We start from the raw sequence: 17,930 nt of genomic DNA, 5'->3' as shown, positions 1-17,930 counted from the left end.
CTAGGCCTTTAGCCTGCCAGTCAACTTCAGCCTGAGATGTGCCCGTCAAACCACTCGAAGGCGGTGACCACATGTGTTACACATTCAGGAGACTTGACAAAAATGGCTAAAGATCTACATCATCTCAAATATTCTTAACTCATACTCATGTGAATCTAGTTCCCAGGATGTGCACTAGATTCACACTTTCATCTCAAGCATGATTATACATAGCAAACACAAATAAGATGAAAGCGATTATAAACTACATCTACTTTAGTTACATTGGCCGACCGGCCAAATAAATATATAGAACAGCGGAAGCTTGTCTACCCAATCCACAAGCACACAGACTAGGGGTTTACCCCATTAAGTTCAAGTCCTAGAAGAAGCAGTTGATTACCCGCATCACTCAAAGACTAAGTCTAAAACCTGCAAGCAAAAGATTAATTCAATAGCAAGAGTCAATACATGGCAAGCACCAAGACAAGCCTAACACCCTATTTGCAAGGCATATAATTGTGGAGATTATGGATATCCCATATCTACACGGCGAAGATATTTGGACTGAATATAGGATACCGAATATAGATAGAATATCTTATGTGTATCCTGGGTTTGTTTCCTAACTTGTACGTCAAGGAAACACCCTAAGATTTAGTCGGTCACGACTGTATTTGATCTGTATCTGTGTATTCTGTTAGGGATATAGATTATCTTTTGTAACCCGGACTCCTTCCCATATATAAGGGGGGTCCGGGCGCCTCTAGGGGCATATGTTGATTTTCCCCAAATCATACAATCAATAATACACTCGGCGGATTCATCCCCGGACAGGAGTAGGGTATTACTTCTTTTATAAGAAGGCCTGAACCTGTATAAATCCTTTGTCTCCAAACCCATACACTTTTCTAGCTTGATAGCCACCCCCTTTTATTATTGCCGAAATCTAGTTTTGACAGTTGGCGCGCCAGGTAGGGGTTGCGTCAAGCTTTTCGCCGATTAGTGCAATGGGTCCCGTCTCCGGCATCGACGACCCCGTCTTCCCACCCGGGCAGGCGTTTCGGTTCGGCAGCCTCGACTTCGTCACCAACAACTTCGGCAAGATTTCTCTCCTTGACTCGGAATCGGACCAGTCGGGAGAGAACCGGATCTCAGTCCCGTTTGGATTCCCAAACGCGGCTGAAAGCTACTTCAAGACCATCTCAATCGAGTCGGCTTCAAACCACTCGGCTGAGATCGCATCTTCTCCAACATCACCAGATCAAGATGATGGGGCTTACCCACCGATACTGATGAAACTCCCCGACGATTTGGCGGCCGTCTCCATCACGACAGCGTCTCCTTCCCGTAGGCCTAGGCGGAAGTCGGCTTCAACACCGATTTCGCCTAGCTTCAGAGAAGTTGGCGTCATCCTCCAACCACTCGGCTCGGTTTCGACGGATCAGCTGGATGACTACAACAGCTCTTCCACCGTCGACTCGCGTCCCACTGACATCGTGGAGTACGACGAGTTTAGCTCTCGCTACAACTACGCGGATCTCGACGACTTCGACGGAAGCCTAGATGACAATTACACCCCTCTCTACTTTGGCGTCTTCATGGCCAATAACGAGACGGAGGAGCAACGCCAAGCCCGGGAGACCGAAGAGCGCCGCCGACTGGAGGAGGAGCATCAAGCACAAGAACAAGAACGGTTACGGCGTGAGCAGCAGGAGAGTGAGCGGACCGCGAAGGAGGCTGAGGACCGACGGCAGCGAGCTTTGGAAGCAGGGCGCCGGGCGCGTGATCTCATCGGCCAGCAAGATGTTGAAGGGACGCCGGTTTTTCGCACCCCTCAACAGAATGCGGTTGCCGCGATCACCCTCCTCGACACCCTACTCAGGGAAAACGAGCTCAATCAATCTGATCACGTCGTCAACATCTTGAACCAGACGAAGACCATGATTGCAGCTTCGGTCCCAGTTAACTCCGAGAGCGTCCACACGCCGACTGGCAGCCGAGTCCCCCACTTCCGATCTCATGACTACCGTCATCCAAGCCTCAGCATCACCGGCACAGGATCCAATCGCAGGAGCAGGGGACACGACGAGCGGTCCGTTCACTCACCTCCCGATCATCATAGGGAGCGCCGAGTGGAACGGCCCCGCTCACCACCTCGTCGCCACCCCTTCGATCTTCGCGACACAATCATACAGCGCCGAGCAGCTCGAGGCTATCATCACTCGCCGGACCGCCACGACGACGACCTTGATGGAGTAGCAGCCTTCACCGACGACCTGCGTCGAGTGGATTGGCCAGCCGGCTTCAAGCCGACTGGAATAGAGAAGTACGATGGTACCACTAACCCAGAATCGTGGCTTACCGTCTATGGTCTCGCAATCCGCGCAGTAGGAGGAGACAGTAAGGCTATGGCGAACTATTTACCAGTGGCTTTAGAGGATTCCGCCCGATCTTGGCTCCATGGATTGCCCCGTGGTACGATTGGATCTTGGGCCGAGTTACGCGACCACTTCATCGCCAACTTCCAAGGCACCTTCGAGCGTCCCGGCACACAATACGACCTCTACAACGTCATTCAGAAGTCCGGGGAATCCCTTCGAGATTACATCCGGCGATTTTCTGAACAACGTAACAAGATCTCCGACATCACCGACGACGTCATCATCGCCGCATTCACCAAAGGGATTCGCCACGAAGAATTGGTCGGCAAGTTCGGGCGTAAGCCTCCCAGGACAGTCAAGCTCATGTTTGAAAAAGCCAACGAGTACGCCAAAGCTGAAGACGCCGTCATCGCATCAAAGCAGTCTGGTCCCAGTTGGAAGCCAAAAAAGGATACGCCGGCTACGGGAGGAGGTGGAAGTAACAATCATAAGGACCGCAAGCGTAAGCCTGCAGAACTTGTTGCAACCGCCAGTCACTCTTCTCGACAGCGTTCGCGCGTCAACACGTTCGACAAGATCATGAACTCCCAATGCCCGCACCATCCTAACTCCAACCACGTGGCCAAAGATTGTTTCATCTACAAGCAATTTGCGGATCAATACACCAAGACTACACGGAAGAACTCCGACGAAGAACAAAGCACGTCGAAGAAGAAAGACGACGGCGACGCCCCGGCAGGATTTCAAGACCACCGCACGGAGCTCAACCATATCTTCGGCGGCCCTCTGGCTTATGAGTCTAAAAGGAAGCAAAAGTTGACCGAACGGGAGATCAATGCTGTTCAGCCCGACACGCCCCAATATCTTCGATGGTCAGAGATCGCAATCAAGTTTGACCGCTTGGATCATCCTGACCGAGTGGTCCACCCGGGGCGGTACCCCCTGGTACTAGACCCAGTGGTCCGTAATGTCAAGCTTCGCAGAACCCTCATCGACGGTGGCAGTGCACTCAACATCCTCTTCGCCAAGACCCTGGATGATATGCAGATTCCTCGCTCCGAGCTAAAACCAAGCAATGCGCCTTTTCACGGAGTAATTCCAGGATTATCCGCAACTCCACTCGGCCAGATCACCCTCCCGGTCACTTTTGGCACTCGGGAAAATTTCCGCACAGAGAACATCAGCTTTGAAGTCGCTGATTTCGAGACAGCATACCATGCCATACTCGGACGCCCGGCGTTAGCCAAGTTCATGGCCGTCCCGCACTACACTTACATGATGATGAAGATGCCTGGTCCCCGAGGAGTCCTATCCCTACGGAGCGACATCAAGCAAGCCGTCACATGCGACAAGGAGAGTTGCGACATGGCCCAAATCCGCGAGATGGCGTCTGCCCGAGAGGATATCCGACTGGCTGCAGCCACGGCGAGCGAAGGAGAAATACCTGCTACCAAGACTTCAAAAAGTGGAGAAAGCGAAGCCAAGACTAAGAAGATTCACCTAGATTCCTCTGATCCTACTAAAACTGCTGTAATAGGCGCCGAGTTAGATTGTAAATAGGAAAGCGCGCTCATCACCTTTCTTCAGAACAATAAAGATATCTTTGCGTGGAAACCATCTGATATGCCCGGTATTCCTAGAGAGGTGATTGAGCATTCCTTACATGTCAAAGAAGATGCCAAGCCTATCAAACAACGACTCCGCCGATTTGCACAAGACAGGAAAGACGCGATCAAGGAGGAATTAACCAAGCTGTTAGCAGCAGGCTTCATCAAAGAAGTCCTTCATCCCGACTGGCTGGCAAACCCAGTTCTAGTTCGGAAGAAAACAGGGCAATGGCGCATGTGTGTTGATTATACCGACCTCAACAAATCCTGCCCTAAAGATCCTTTTGGGTTGCCTCGCATTGACCAGGTAGTCGACTCGACCGCCGGCTGTGAGCTTCTCAGTTTTTTGGATTGCTACTCGGGGTATCATCAGATCCGACTGAAAGAATCCGACTGCTTGAAGACTTCATTCATCACGCCCTTTGGGGCATACTGCTACGTCACCATGCCGTTCGGACTGAAAAACGCAGGAGCAACTTATCAACGCATGATCCAGAGATGCTTCTCAACACAGATTGGCCGCAACGTTGAAGCCTATGTGGATGATGTAGTCGTCAAGACCAAGCAAAAGGATGATTTGATCTCGGATCTAGAAGAAACCTTCGCGAGCATCCGTGCTTTCAGGATGAAATTAAACCCTGAAAAGTGCACCTTCGGAGTACCGTCAGGGAAGCTGCTTGGTTTTATGGTGTCTCATAGGGGCATCCAAGCCAACCCGGAGAAAGTTACCGCTATCCTTAACATGAAACCGCCAAGTACCCAGAAAGATGTTCAGAAGCTGACTGGATGCATGGCGGCGCTCAGCCGATTTGTTTCAAGACTTGGCGAGCGGGGGATGCCCTTCTTTAAGCTACTGAAGAAAACAGATGATTTCCAGTGGGGACCCGAAGCACAGAAGGCCTTCGAAGATTTCAAGAAATTCCTCACCGAGCCACCAGTCTTAGCCTGACCACACCCGCAGGAGCCGTTGTTGTTGTATGTATCAGCCACCTCCCAGGTTGTGAGCACAGTTTTGGTCGTTGAGCGCGAGGAAGAAGGCCATGTCCAGAAAGTCCAGCGACCAATTTACTTTGTCAGCGAGGTCCTAGCCGACTCCAAAACGAGGTACCCTCAGGTTCAGAAGCTGTTGTATGGTATTCTAATTACTACCAGGAAGCTATCTCACTACTTTCAAGGTCACTCGGTGACGGTGGTCACATCGTTTCCACTCGGTGATATACTGCACAATCGCGAAGCAAATGGACGGATTGCTAAGTGGGCTTTGGAGTTGATGTCTTTGGACATATCATTCAAGCCCCGAATTTCAATCAAGTCCCAAGCGTTAGCTGATTTTGTCGCTGAATGGACCGAGTGCCAGGAGGATACCCCCGCAGAGAAGATGGAGCACTGGACCATGCATTTTGACGGATCAAAGCGACTTTCAGGCACTGGAGCAGGAGTGGTTTTGATTTCTCCAACTGGAGAAAGATTAAGCTATGTGCTTTGGATACATTTTTCGGCGTCCCACAACGTCGCCGAGTATGAGGCCCTCCTTCATGGACTGCGGATTGCAATTTCCCTAGGGATAAAGCGTCTAATAGTTCGTGGCGATTCACAGCTGGTTGTCAACCAGGTTATGAAAGAGTGGTCCTGCCTTGACGACAATATGATGGCATATCGACAAGAGGTACGCAAATTGGAAGACAAGTTCGATGGACTCGAGCTCAGTCACGTTCTTCGACACAACAATGAAGCCGCCGACAGACTTGCCAATTTTGGATCCAAGCGCGAGATGGCGCCCTCTGATGTTTTCGTCGAACACCTTTATGCGCCGACAGTACCTCACAAAGATACTACTCAAGTTGCGGGCACTCATGACGTGGCTATGGTTGAAGCCGACTGGCGAGAGCCCCTCATACGATTTTTGACTTCTCAAGAACTCCCTCAAGACAAAGATGAAGCCGAGCGGATTTCAAGGCGGAGCAAACTTTATGTTATGCATGAAGCTGAGTTATACAAGAAAAGCCCTTCAGGAATTCTGCAACGCTGCGTATCTTTAGAGGAAGGGAGACAATTGCTGAAAGACATACATTCTGGGATATGCGGAAACCACGCTGCTGCACGCACCATTGTCGGCAAAGCTTACCGGCAGGGTTTTTTCTGGCCTACTGCAGTGTCCGACGCCGACAAAATTGTGCGCACGTGCGAAGGTTGCCAATTTTTTGCCAGACAAATTCATTTACCAGCTCAAGAGTTGCAAACTATTCCGCTGTCTTGGCCGTTTGCGGTTTGGGGGCTCGACATGGTTGGCCCGTTTAAAAAGGCAGTCGGCGGTTACACGCATCTCTTTGTGGCCATTGACAAATTCTCCAAGTGGATTGAAGCTAAACCGGTTGTCACAATCACGGCGGATAACGCTCGAGACTTCTTCATCAACATTGTGCACAGATTTGGAGTGCCCAATCGGATCATCACTGATAATGGCACACAATTCACTGGCGGAGTTTTTAAAGACTTTTGCGAGGACTTTGGAATTAAGATTTGCTATGCTTCAGTAGCACACCCCATGAGCAATGGACAGGTGGAGCGAGCCAATGGCATGATACTTCAAGGGATTAAAGCGCGTGTCTTTGACCGGCTAAAACCCTATGCTGGCAAATGGGTGCAACAGCTGCCATCGGTGCTTTGGTCTTTGCGAACTACACCCAGTCGGGCCACAGGCCAATCACCTTTTTTCCTTGTCTATGGGGCAGAAGCAATGTTGCCGAGTGAAGTTGAATTCGAATCTTTGCGCTTTCGAAATTTCCGTGAAGAACGTTACGAAGAGGACCGAGTGGATGACTTGCATCGATTGGAAGAAGTCCGCGAAGCAGCTTTGATTCGCTCGGCTCGATACTTACAAGGGTTGCGGCGTTATCATAATCGCAATGTTCGATCCCGTGCCTTTTTAGTCGGCGACCTGGTTTTGCGGAAAATTCAAACTACACGGGATCGGCACAAGTTATCTCCTTTATGGGAGGGGCCATTTATCATCTCTGAAGTCACCCGGCCAGGCTCTTATCGACTCAAGCGCGAAGACGGTACTCTCGTCGACAACTCTTGGAACATTGAACATCTTCGTCGTTTCTACGCTTAAGTTTATCATTGTACTTCCCTATCTTGACTGTCAACGTCAAGTTTTCTTCTTGAAGTTGTCAGTCGGGGGCTATTATCATAATATTGGGGTGTGATTTTTTATCAATTCAATTTGCTTACTTGGTTTATCATTGCCTTGTTCGATTTTTCTACTTAGTCTGCGAGGACTGAAAGTTTTTAATAGCTTCTTTGGGTTTTAGGCTCAACAAAGCTTGATAAAAGCTTTTAAGAAATCAAAGATTTGGCTAGAACTATCAAGCACAGCATAAATACACCAGTATTGTACAAATTGAGCCTCCATTTGTTACATTCATACTCAGTCAGAGTCAGTCCTTTCATCATCAGAGTTGTTGTTGTTCGGCTGAAGGTCGTTGTTGCGGAATTGCTCTACAACGTCACTTGCAATTTTGTCAGCCGCATTTTGAGCATTGCTGATAAGATCAAGAGCAGCTTCTTCGCTTGTCCCGTCTGCAAATCCATCAATGGTGTCGATTTCAATTCTCGGGTACAAGGATTTGGTCATCGCCAATGCCATGCTAGCTCCCATACTTCCAGCTTTCTTGATGTTCTTGAAATATACATCTGGTGCAACTCTCAGCCTGTCAAAGATTTCGGTTGCGTCAAGTGTACTCGGACCACTGTTATTAAGGAACATAGCTTGGACAAGTGGTGTAGCGACATTGGCGACTTCATCTCTAGCTCCTTCAAGCCTCTTGATCTTACCAACCAGGACGTCAAACTGAGCTTGAGATTTGATTTTACGGTCTACAAAACATATTTATAATAAGAATCTGCTGCATTAAAAAGAGGGAAGTTCAGATTGACAACTGGCAGTACCTTCGACCTCCTTCAAGGCCGAGTCCCTTTCTGCAGTTAGTTCTGCTTTGTCTTTTTTCAAGGCTTCAATCTGTTTCTCCATTTGAGCCATTCTGGTGGCTTGCGCTGTTTGAAATCCAAATGGTTGAGGATATAGTTATGACAGCATAAATGGGACAGATCTAGAGATTACCTTTTGATGAACCACTCAGCTCGTAGTTTGAATCCTGGAGTTGAGCGATTCGGTCCCTTAACTCTTTCTCCGTTTTCTTGGCATGCTCCTTGGCCTCGTGTAGCTGGCCCCTAACGGCTTCAAGAGTTCCCAAATGAGGAACCAGCTTTTCTAAGGTTGCGGTCTTGGCCTCATTGCGAAGATGGATTCTCTGCACGGTGGTTCATGGATTAGTTTTGCTAACAAGAAAACAAAGTCATCAAAGGCAGTCACCTAGAAGACTTACATTCACAATGCGAGTAGCTTCTCCAAGTACTTTCTTCAGCCGGCACACTTCCTCATCTTCTTTTTGGCGATTTATGACAATGCCGGAAACTTGAGAGTTCTCGTCCCACCATTTGAGTAAGATAGGAGGACGAGAGTCGTCAGCTGCCTTTATGCGGAGAATTTCTTCTTCGTCGCCGCCTAGTGGACCTGATGTATTCCCAAGACATTAGACGAACAAGCTGGAGTTATTCAGAACGGCATCACTTGAGAAGATGAGTTACCTGAGGATGTGCCTAGCTGAGCGTGAGGTGTTTCTTGCTCTTTATCCGGAGACCCAATCACCGAGTCATTACCAAATTCTGGTCCTTGAGAAGTTGTCTGCACTTCAGCTTCAGGAATCTCTTGATTTAGATCTGCATCCGACTGGTTTCCAGTCGGGGGCTCTTGGGTTGTTGCAGTTTCAGTAGCTGCCGACTGGTTTCCAGTCGGCGGCTGGTCACTCGGATTGGCCTTGTCATCTGAAGCATGGGCGCCAGTCGGCCGGCTTTCGGCAGTCGGCTGGCTTTCGGCAGTCGGCTGGTTTTCGGCAGTTGGCTCAGCATCTTTGGATAAATTTGGCTCTGTCGCAGCCGGATCCGGATCTTTCCCAGTTGGATCTATATCGGACGGTTTCCTGCGAAGTGTTCTTTTAACCTTCAATATTATTTTCATGAGAGAAGCATGCCGAAATAAAATGGTACCAAGGGGTTTATACCTGGAAGATGTTCTAATCTTTGGCATTTGACGGCCAGCCAGTTTTTTCTTGGGCATGCTACGCTTTGGGAGTTTATTAGGCGAGTCCTTGTCCCCAGATTTATCGTCGTCGCCTTCATCATTGTCGAGCACCAGTTTTCTCTTGCGAGAACCTGTCTGTCCAGTTGGATTGGAGGTTTGAGGTTGCGGATCTGGTCTGATTTTTGGCCCTCCACCTCCCTGAACGGTGTGCTGACGAGGCGACCGGCGCTGAGTGATTGGGGGATCAGATTTCATCAATGCATACTCCTGAATGAGATGTCTCCACAGTTAGTTAACTCAGCATGAAGACAAAGATGATGTTTTGGTCATAGATTGAAGATTTCAGATGCATACCTGCGGAGGCGGATTGAATGCATTATATGGCACAACTGGCAGCTGATGTGAGTAGCTGACGACAATAGCGTTCGAGAATATCTTGTACATCCTCTCCTTCATGATCTTAAAATCCAGAGAATCTGGGTCTTCACGGTTTGGATCATGTTTGCCGTCAAACTCAAATGCTGTACGGGATCTTTCTTTAATTGGTGCCAGCCGGCATTTGATGAAATGCCGAGTAATCTGCTCTCCTTGCAAGCCTTGTTCTTTGAGTTTTAGCATGCGGTCCATCAATTCCAAGGCTTGAGCAGCTTCATCTCCGATCGGAAGAGAGTTCCAAGTATCTTGGTACGTTGGAGGAAGACAAGAGTACTCGGGAAGAGCAGGCTCAGGATTCTGAACATAAAACCAGTTCGCATGCCACCCTTTGTTTAAGGTCTTGAAGGGCATAGAGAAATATTTTTGGCTCAGAGTTCCCCTCAACTGAAATCCTGCCCCTCCGACTACACATGGCTTACTTTTGTTTGGTTGGGGCTTGAGGAAAAAGATTCGGCGGAACAGAGCGAAGTGGGGTTTAATTCCCAAGAAGGCTTCACAAACATGGACGAAATTGGCGATATGGACTATGGAATTTGGGTTTAGGTGATGCAAGTTGATTCCATAGAAACTTAATATTCCGCGGAAAAATTTCGAGGTCGGAAAAGCGAAGCCGCCATAGAAGAAATGAGAGAAGACCACAATCTCGTGTGTATCGGGGGTCGGAAAAATCTCACCGCACGCTGGCCGCCACCCGATGATCTCCTTGACAGGGAGAACGCCGTGCGCCACCATCTCCTTCAGGTGCTCTTCTGTTATGTCGGACGGCGTCCATTGGCCTTCAAAGCTTTCTTTCTCTTCCGCCATTGATTCTACCCGAATGCGCTGATTTGATTCGAGGGATGGCTTGGGAGAGGGGAGGAATTGAGGCGGTGGATCGCGGGAAGGATTTTGATGAACTTTTCGAAGGCGGATTTGAGTGGAATGGTGAACCCTAGTTTGCCGGCGCAGCTCTTTACTGTAGCAAGGAGTGGGGAAAATGGCGAGAGTTCCGGCGGGGAAGACGAAGCGTCGCTTGGATCTCGGGTTTTCTTGTTAAGGGTATCGGAGGTGCAAATGGGCCTAGGCCTGAACAGTACCTCAGCCCAATATTTTTAACAGCGTGGCCCATTGTGTTCCTTAGGGACTTAGGCATTTTTTGCTTTGGCAATTTATGCGCACAATAGTGTTGCCCAATGCTGATAAAATCCTTTTTATGCGGTCATATAATTCTTTGGAATTATTGCTATGCAAATTAAAAGGTGCCCGACAGAAAGGTGTTATACTGTTTTTGTAAGCTTTTTTAGGCTACAAAAGCTGTCTGGGTTAACTTGGAATGACCTGTTTTTATCATAGTCATTTCCTTGGTATGTTATATACCTGTTTTCATTATGGTAATGAATAAGTCTAATAGCCTAGGCTATGACTATTTACCATAATTTTTATAATATTTGGTGGGTAATCTTTAGAGTATTATACTCGCATGCCTGTCAGTTGTGTTCATTCATGAACCTTTTAGAGTGTTAACCACTCGGATTCCTTTTATTATGGCTAAAAAGCAGTCGGCTGGAATGCCTCTTTAGGCGCCGCGTATGCTTTTGTCATATGATGCACAATTATGCTATTACTTTGTTCTCAACTATATGTTTAGTTTGTTAACTAATCACATAGTTGGGGGCTACACCTAATTAGGTGCATCTATTCGATGCACCATATTCTTTATCTTTTCGCCCTTTACAGTCTTCGTCTTCGCTACTCGGCAGGCCTTGGCACGAAAAGTTTGAAGCACTCGGATTATTATCTTTGAGAAGGCTATGATGGTTGACTGCAAAGGTCTCGGGGGCTACTGTGGAGATTATGGATATCCCATATCTACACGGCGAAGATATTTGGACTGAATATAGGATACCGAATATAGATAGAATATCTTATGTGTATCCTGGGTTTGTTTCCTAACTTGTACGTCAAGGAAACACCCTAAGATTTAGTCGGTCACGACTGTATTTGATCTGTATCTGTGTATTCCGTTAGGGATATAGATTATCTTTTGTAACCCGGACTCCTTCCCATATATAAGGGGGGTCCGGGCGCCTCTAGGGGCATATGTTGATTTTCCCCAAATCATACAATCAATAATACACTCGGCGGATTCATCCCCGGACAGGAGTAGGGTATTACTTCTTTTATAAGAAGGCCTGAACCTGTATAAATCCTTTGTCTCCAAACCCATACACTTTTCTAGCTTGATAGCCACCCCCTTTTATTATTGCCGAAATCTAGTTTCGACAATAATCAAGGAAGGCATAATATGGTTCTTTTTAGCATAAAGTAAGTTTTATTTGCATAAAACATTTCTAAATCAGGTTTACTTTCAAATAAATTTCAGCAAGCTAGTACTTGACATATTGGGCATCAAGGTAGGCATTAATCATGTATAAATATGCACCTCATTGCCTTCCATGGCAGAAGGAGATCATTCTCAAATCTCATCACAATTTGAAGATAAATTTCAACATTTAGAAGAATAAACACAAGTCTATACTCAATACATATCCACACGCCACTCATGACCGCGAGCACGGCTAATCGATTAGTTTTAACTCTGCAGAGTTTATACACTTTACCTACATGATGCGAAATAATAATCATGCAAGAGCATGGCACGCGATACATAAGTACCCGATTTATTACCCGCAACAAAGCTTTTCCAAAATTCATGATTTAGCCTTACACTAGTACGATACGTGTTACTCCATTCTAAGCCATACACGTTATATGACCTAGAACCGTTAAGTGGCGGGCCCACGCCTTAAACTTAACGCCGTGGTGGCGGACACAACGGGAACCCACCACGTGGCACAATACCGTTGTATTGGACACGCTTAGTCACCTAAACTACCACTTCGGGGTAAATAGGAAGCTCCTCTGAATTATACGAACTCATACACACCGGCCTACCAGAATGTAAGGCTAAACCATAAATAATTTACTAAGCTTGGGCTATCCCATACTAGCACATGTGGTTGCACTGTATATGAAATGAACTGACATTGAGTGAAGTCCTTAGGCCGGTTTGGGCACACTCTCCCCCTATCGGTACACAACTAATCACCATATGTGCACCACTTGAGGCCCAAACCTAAAATTCATGTTTTCCATCATTTTATTTATCAAAATCACAAGTATTAAAGTTCTGTCCAGATTATTTAAAAATCAATCTTCATGTTTGTAATGAGCCCATAATGACAAGGAATACCATTCTAAGCATGGCTAAGCATTATAGTAACCTAGTGACTCCAAAACTCATATATAAAGTGGTATAGTCATATTGTTCCTAAGGTTAGGAATGAGGGATATGGATATATGTGGGGTCAAGGTGAATGCAAACAATAGGAGTTTGTCTAACAAGTTTAACAAAAATTTTAATTTATTAGTGTACAATCGACATGCAAGATTTACAAACATTTTCAATAACCTCCAAAACATAGGTTCAAAGTGATCAAAGAGAGGGAGGTGGGACTTGCCTTGAATCAGGAAAATGTCAGCACCTAAATCACTTCTTCACCATTTAAGCAATCATCTATACAAAGTACACGTTATGCAATTAAACACCGAAATATGCGAAAAATCCAAAATGCTCTAAAATGATGATTTGTGCACAGTGAATATGTACTGGTATAATATGAATTTAGGTGAAATAATTTCTATTTTAACTCTTTTTATTTGGGAGTTATGAATTTTAGAAGTTTCCTCAGTATAAGGTAGTATCACCTAGGTAGTGTTATAAAATATTTCTATAAAGTGATGTTTATTAGTTTTGACTTCACAGAGGTGTAGAGGAGTGTTTTCTAAGACTAACACATTTGGTTTCACAATTTTTGGACTTAATATGAATTCTTTATATATTTTACAAGTTATAACGTGTTATAGGTGTATAGTGTTCTATAGGTTCATGGCTTTAGAAGTTTAGGTCCAGAACTTGCCTCATCTAGCTAGTGATGTATAAAATGAGTATTTTAGTTAACTAATCTAACCTTAGTTCATAGGCTTATGGTCTTTATTATCATGGTTCATATTTTATAAACTAGGGGAGCTATAGTCCATGCTAGCAATTTATTATATCAACCTATAAATTATTATATGAGCTAAGTGCCTTAAGTTTTGGTGGATGGGGATGGAACTATGCATTCACTGGTCTAACAAGTTTTATTTGGGTTTCATTATAGCTAGAGTGTATTTCTATATAAATTTATATATATACATATTGCTTAATCGATACTATGTGATTAGCACCTATACTATAAATTTAAAGTTTAGAGCTATAACCTGTACAGAAGGTTCCATATTTTATTTTACTATGTTGAAGCCCACTGTTTGCTGGTTCTATAGATATTTGGTTCACTTCATTTAGACTAAAGATGAATTTTCTACAATTTTTACAATTTAAGGTTGCTCTATGTTGGTTATTACTTACATAAAGAGGCTTTTATCATACAGTAAGTATATAATTTTATTTTATAACTTGGAAGTATATGTTTTGATGATTTTACAGAACTTGGGTTTACTCAAAAAGGATCTAAGATGAATTTTATATGAACTTCTAAAATTCAGCTTATCTAAAACTAGTCATTTAAAGGTAATAGTTTTAGAGGCATTTAAAATGAGTTGAGATGTACTTTATATGCATTTTATAAGTTTGTGTATGCTTTATGTATGATTTATCTTAGGCCCATTTTAGAGACAAGGTTTGTGCTGAGGGTGCCAAGCTTAATGTTACCACATTAAAGTTCATAGTTTTGTGAACCTATAGAAATTTGAATCATCTCAAAATAAGTTATATTTGATTTTACATGGATTTTACAAGTTTAGGTGTTTTGCTGTTAAAAAGTAAAGGCTTTTAGTATTATCTTTTACATTTTTAGATTTTAAACTCATGGGGTCCACCTGTCGGTCTCAGGCCAATATGCAAAAAGGCCCCTAGGGTTTCAGGAAATCAAACCGCAGTCCTATGACTGTTCTGTGTGTCTTGAGCTTTTACAGAAAGGACCCTATATTAACCTAAATTCTTGTGAGGAGGTCCCTGGTTCGAGCTGAAGCAGATCAAGCCATGGCTGAGCTCGATCTCAAGCTTGCCAGCGGCAAACGGTGGCTCGTTTGAGGGTGCGAACAAAAGACAAAATGAAGATCATGCTATTGCGATTCCATTCCTCTACTTTTCTCGGTCAGTGGACATCGGAGTAACGCCGGCGGCGAGTCCGAGCGGCGGCTGTGCTTAGGCTGCTACTGCATGTTGAGTTGGTGCTCGATTCTATGTGAATGAAATGCATGAATGCAATCCTATGGGCTCAAGGGTGCTCACCGAACCTTGAACGAGGCGCGGGAAAGTCTGGACAGCGGCAGCGGTGAAGAAGATGGTCCGGCGACGGTGTAGAGCTCCGGGAAGACGGCAACGGCTCGATCCACTCATCGAATTGACATGCATGTGTTTTCATGGGGTTATTGAGGTCCCAGGGATGTGTATACGCGAATAATCGGACAATGGCTCACCGGAGGAGGCGGAATCGACAATGGCGACGGCGACCGGAGGTGAAGACGACGGTAGCCGATCTCCGCACTTGCTGCGCCATTGCCTAGGATTTTTTAGGGTTTTTGAGGAAGACTTCAAGGAGAATGTTAGGAATTTCCCCAGCGATCGCTAGCAGGAAACCAGACGAACACAACGCACGCGTACTGTGGCTAAACCTGCAAATTCGCAGAACAGAGGAAACAGAGCAAATTTTGTGCAGCGCTTAACTCAGCTGCTTTTCTGTTTACTTCCATATATAAAGGAACGAATACAACGGAAACAACTAACCACCAAGACCACTTCTCACGCCATGCTCTAGCTGCGTCCATCCCCACAACCACACGACGTGATCCGAGCTCCCAGCACAAGACGCGGGCAACGAGCTAAACTCGGATACCCTCATAACAGACTCCACACGATGGCTATCACACAACACGTGAGCTCATGCGTTTATTCAGAAAAAAAACGGAAACATGCAGATAACTAATCAACTAACTAACCGTGGCACACAAGATTACTGCTAACAAAACTCTCCCTAAGCTTGATGTGCCGATTATACAGGAAACATACCAATTTGTTCCCGCAGCTCCTGAAACTTGATTCGAGAAAGCGGCTTCGTCAGGATATCTGCAAGTTGCCCTTCTGTGCCGATGTAACTCGGTGTGATTTCCCCATTCTCCACGGCTTCACGAATGAAATGAAATTTTGTTTGAATGTGCTTACTTCGATCGTGAAAAACAGGGTTCTTCATCAGGGCCAGAGCGGATTGGTTGTCCACCCTGAGATCGACGACTTCAGTTGCTGCATTCCTGAGGTCACCGAGGAGCCGGGCAAGCCAAATGCCCTGGCATGCAGCTGTTGCAGCTGCAATATACTCAGATTCACAGGAGGAGAGTGCTACAACTCTCTGTTTTTGAGACTGCCAGCTAACAGGATTTTTGCCGAGAAAGAAAATTACTCCTGTGGTGCTCTTGCGAGTGTCAATGTCTCCAGCCATATCACTGTCACTGTAACCCTGCAGTCCTCCTTCACCTTCCTTCACATAGCGGCACCCAAGATGAATGGTACCAGCAACATACCTTATGATGCGCTTCACTGCCGCCAAGTGTTCGTCCGTGGGTTTCTCCATGAAACGACTGACATAACCAACCGAATATGCAAGGTCTGGTCGGGTGTTCACCAGATAGTGCAAGCTTCCCACTAGACTTCTGTATTCTGTCGCATCAACTAGCGATCCTGCACTTTCCTTGCTCAGCTTTAGACGTGGTTCCATCGGTGTTGCACAGGGGTTGCAGCCGGTGAGCCCAGCCTTCTCCACAATACGCGACGCATACGCTGCTTGCTTTAAAGTGATGATTCCAGCTTCTTGATGTACCTCGATCCCAAGATAAAAACTCAAAGGACCAAGATCACTCATCTTAAATTCAGCCTTCATCTGCTCTTTGAATCCCTTGATCATGCCACTGTCACCCCCGACAATTACCAGATCATCCACATACACACCGACGAGCAGTCGCCCACTGCCATCGCCACGCGCGTACAGCCCATGCTCCAACGGGCTCTGCTTGAAGCCAAGTTTCTTCAGTGTGCAGTCTAGCTTGGTGTTCCAAGCTCTGGGTGCTTGGCGAAGACCATACAGCGCCTTATCAAGCCTGTAAACCTTGTTCTCCTGTCCATCGATCTCAAACCCCGGTGGCTGAACAACATACACCTCCTCAATCAGTTCCCCATTGAGGAACGCTGATTTAACGTCCATATGATGCACCATCCAACCTTCCTGCGCAGCGAGAGCGAGCAACAAACGAACAGAATCAAGACGAGCAACAGGAGCGAATACCTCATCAAAGTCAATTCCAGCCCTCTGCACGTAGCCCTTTGCCACCAATCTCGCCTTGTGTTTGACGACGACGCCCTGAGCATCTTTCTTCAGTTTATACACCCATTTCAGCCCAATTGGCCGATGTCCCGAAGGCAGATCGACGAGCCTCCAGGTCTTGTTCTCCTCTATCGAAGAGATTTCATCGAGCATTGCCCGACGCCAATCCTCGTCGCGTTCAGCTTGAGCGAACGTTGCCGGTTCTTCTCCGCTCACCATCATCAGCTCTTCCTGGACCTCACGATTAGCGAGACCTGGCAGCATGGCCGGCCCCAGCACATTGTCCATCGTGCGGAAACGGAGTGGTGCGTCGTCGTGGTCTGCATCAAGATTAGCAGCTGCTCCAGTTGGTGGCGACACAAATTCAACTGCCGGCGCATCGCCATGCACCGAAGGTGTTCGGCCGGCTGTCGGTGAGTCTGATGGCGTTCGCGGCGATGATGAAGATCGAGCAGGCGGCTCCCAAGCGTCTTGGCGTGTTCCTGACAGCGAGCCAGGATGGTACACCGTGGTGTACTCAACGACGAAGTCGGTGTCGAGATCAGCGGCCGCCTCAGCATCCCAGTCCCACTGGGCCGCTTCGTCGAAGACGATGTCACGGGAGATGTGAACACGCCGAGTAGCCGGATCATAGGCGCGATACGCCTTGGACCCCGGCTCGTAGCCGACAAAGATCATTGGACGACTCCTGTCATCCAGTTTCTTCAGGTTCGGGGTGGTCGTCTTCACGTGTGCCACACACCCAAACGTGCGCAGATGGTGCACGGCCGGCGGAACGCCGTTCCACAGCGCGTACGGGGTCTTGCCGCCGATACCCTTGGACGACGACCTGTTGAGCAGATACACGGCAGTATTTATCGCCTCTCCCCAAAACATACCTGGCAGCCCCTTCGCCTTGAGCATACTCCGCGCCGTGCCCACCACGGATTGGTTTCGCCGCTCGACAACGCCGTTCTGTTGCGGA

General features: G+C 46.8%; 1 protein-coding gene across 3 annotated transcripts; it reads right to left on the bottom strand.

Annotated features, from left to right (window-relative positions):
- Positions 1-170: 170 nt before the first annotated feature.
- On the bottom strand, positions 171-15,071 carry LOC136355944 (golgin candidate 1-like). 3 transcript variants are annotated; one of them, XM_066309252.1, is made up of 8 exons: positions 13,049-13,104; positions 9,468-9,845; positions 9,094-9,380; positions 8,621-9,012; positions 8,359-8,546; positions 8,094-8,283; positions 7,922-8,026; positions 7,325-7,849 (listed from the first exon to the last, which is right to left on the bottom strand). In XM_066309252.1, the coding sequence occupies exons 2-8, from the start codon at positions 9,738-9,740 to the stop codon at positions 7,401-7,403; spliced, it is 1,884 nt and encodes a 627-aa protein (XP_066165349.1). In that variant the 5' UTR covers positions 9,741-9,845; positions 13,049-13,104; the 3' UTR covers positions 7,325-7,400. The 3 variants fall into 3 exon arrangements, 1 of the variants encoding a protein (XP_066165349.1); XR_010740532.1 differs by lacking the exons at positions 7,325-7,849; positions 7,922-8,026; positions 8,094-8,283; ... (2 more) ...; positions 9,094-9,380; positions 9,468-9,845 and adding exons at positions 171-411; positions 14,884-15,071; XR_010740533.1 differs by lacking the exons at positions 7,325-7,849; positions 7,922-8,026; positions 8,094-8,283; ... (2 more) ...; positions 9,094-9,380; positions 9,468-9,845 and adding an exon at positions 14,889-15,020 and having other exon boundaries at positions 12,009-13,104.
- Between the last annotated feature and the right edge of the window lie 2,859 nt (positions 15,072-17,930).

The sequence above is a fragment of the Oryza sativa genome, chromosome 4, assembly GCF_034140825.1.
Source record: "Oryza sativa Japonica Group chromosome 4, ASM3414082v1".
In the NCBI taxonomy this organism is placed as follows: Eukaryota; Viridiplantae; Streptophyta; class Magnoliopsida; order Poales; family Poaceae; genus Oryza; species Oryza sativa.
The sequence above is the reverse complement of the archived record's forward strand: the minus strand, read 5'-3'. Positions and strand labels throughout refer to the sequence as shown.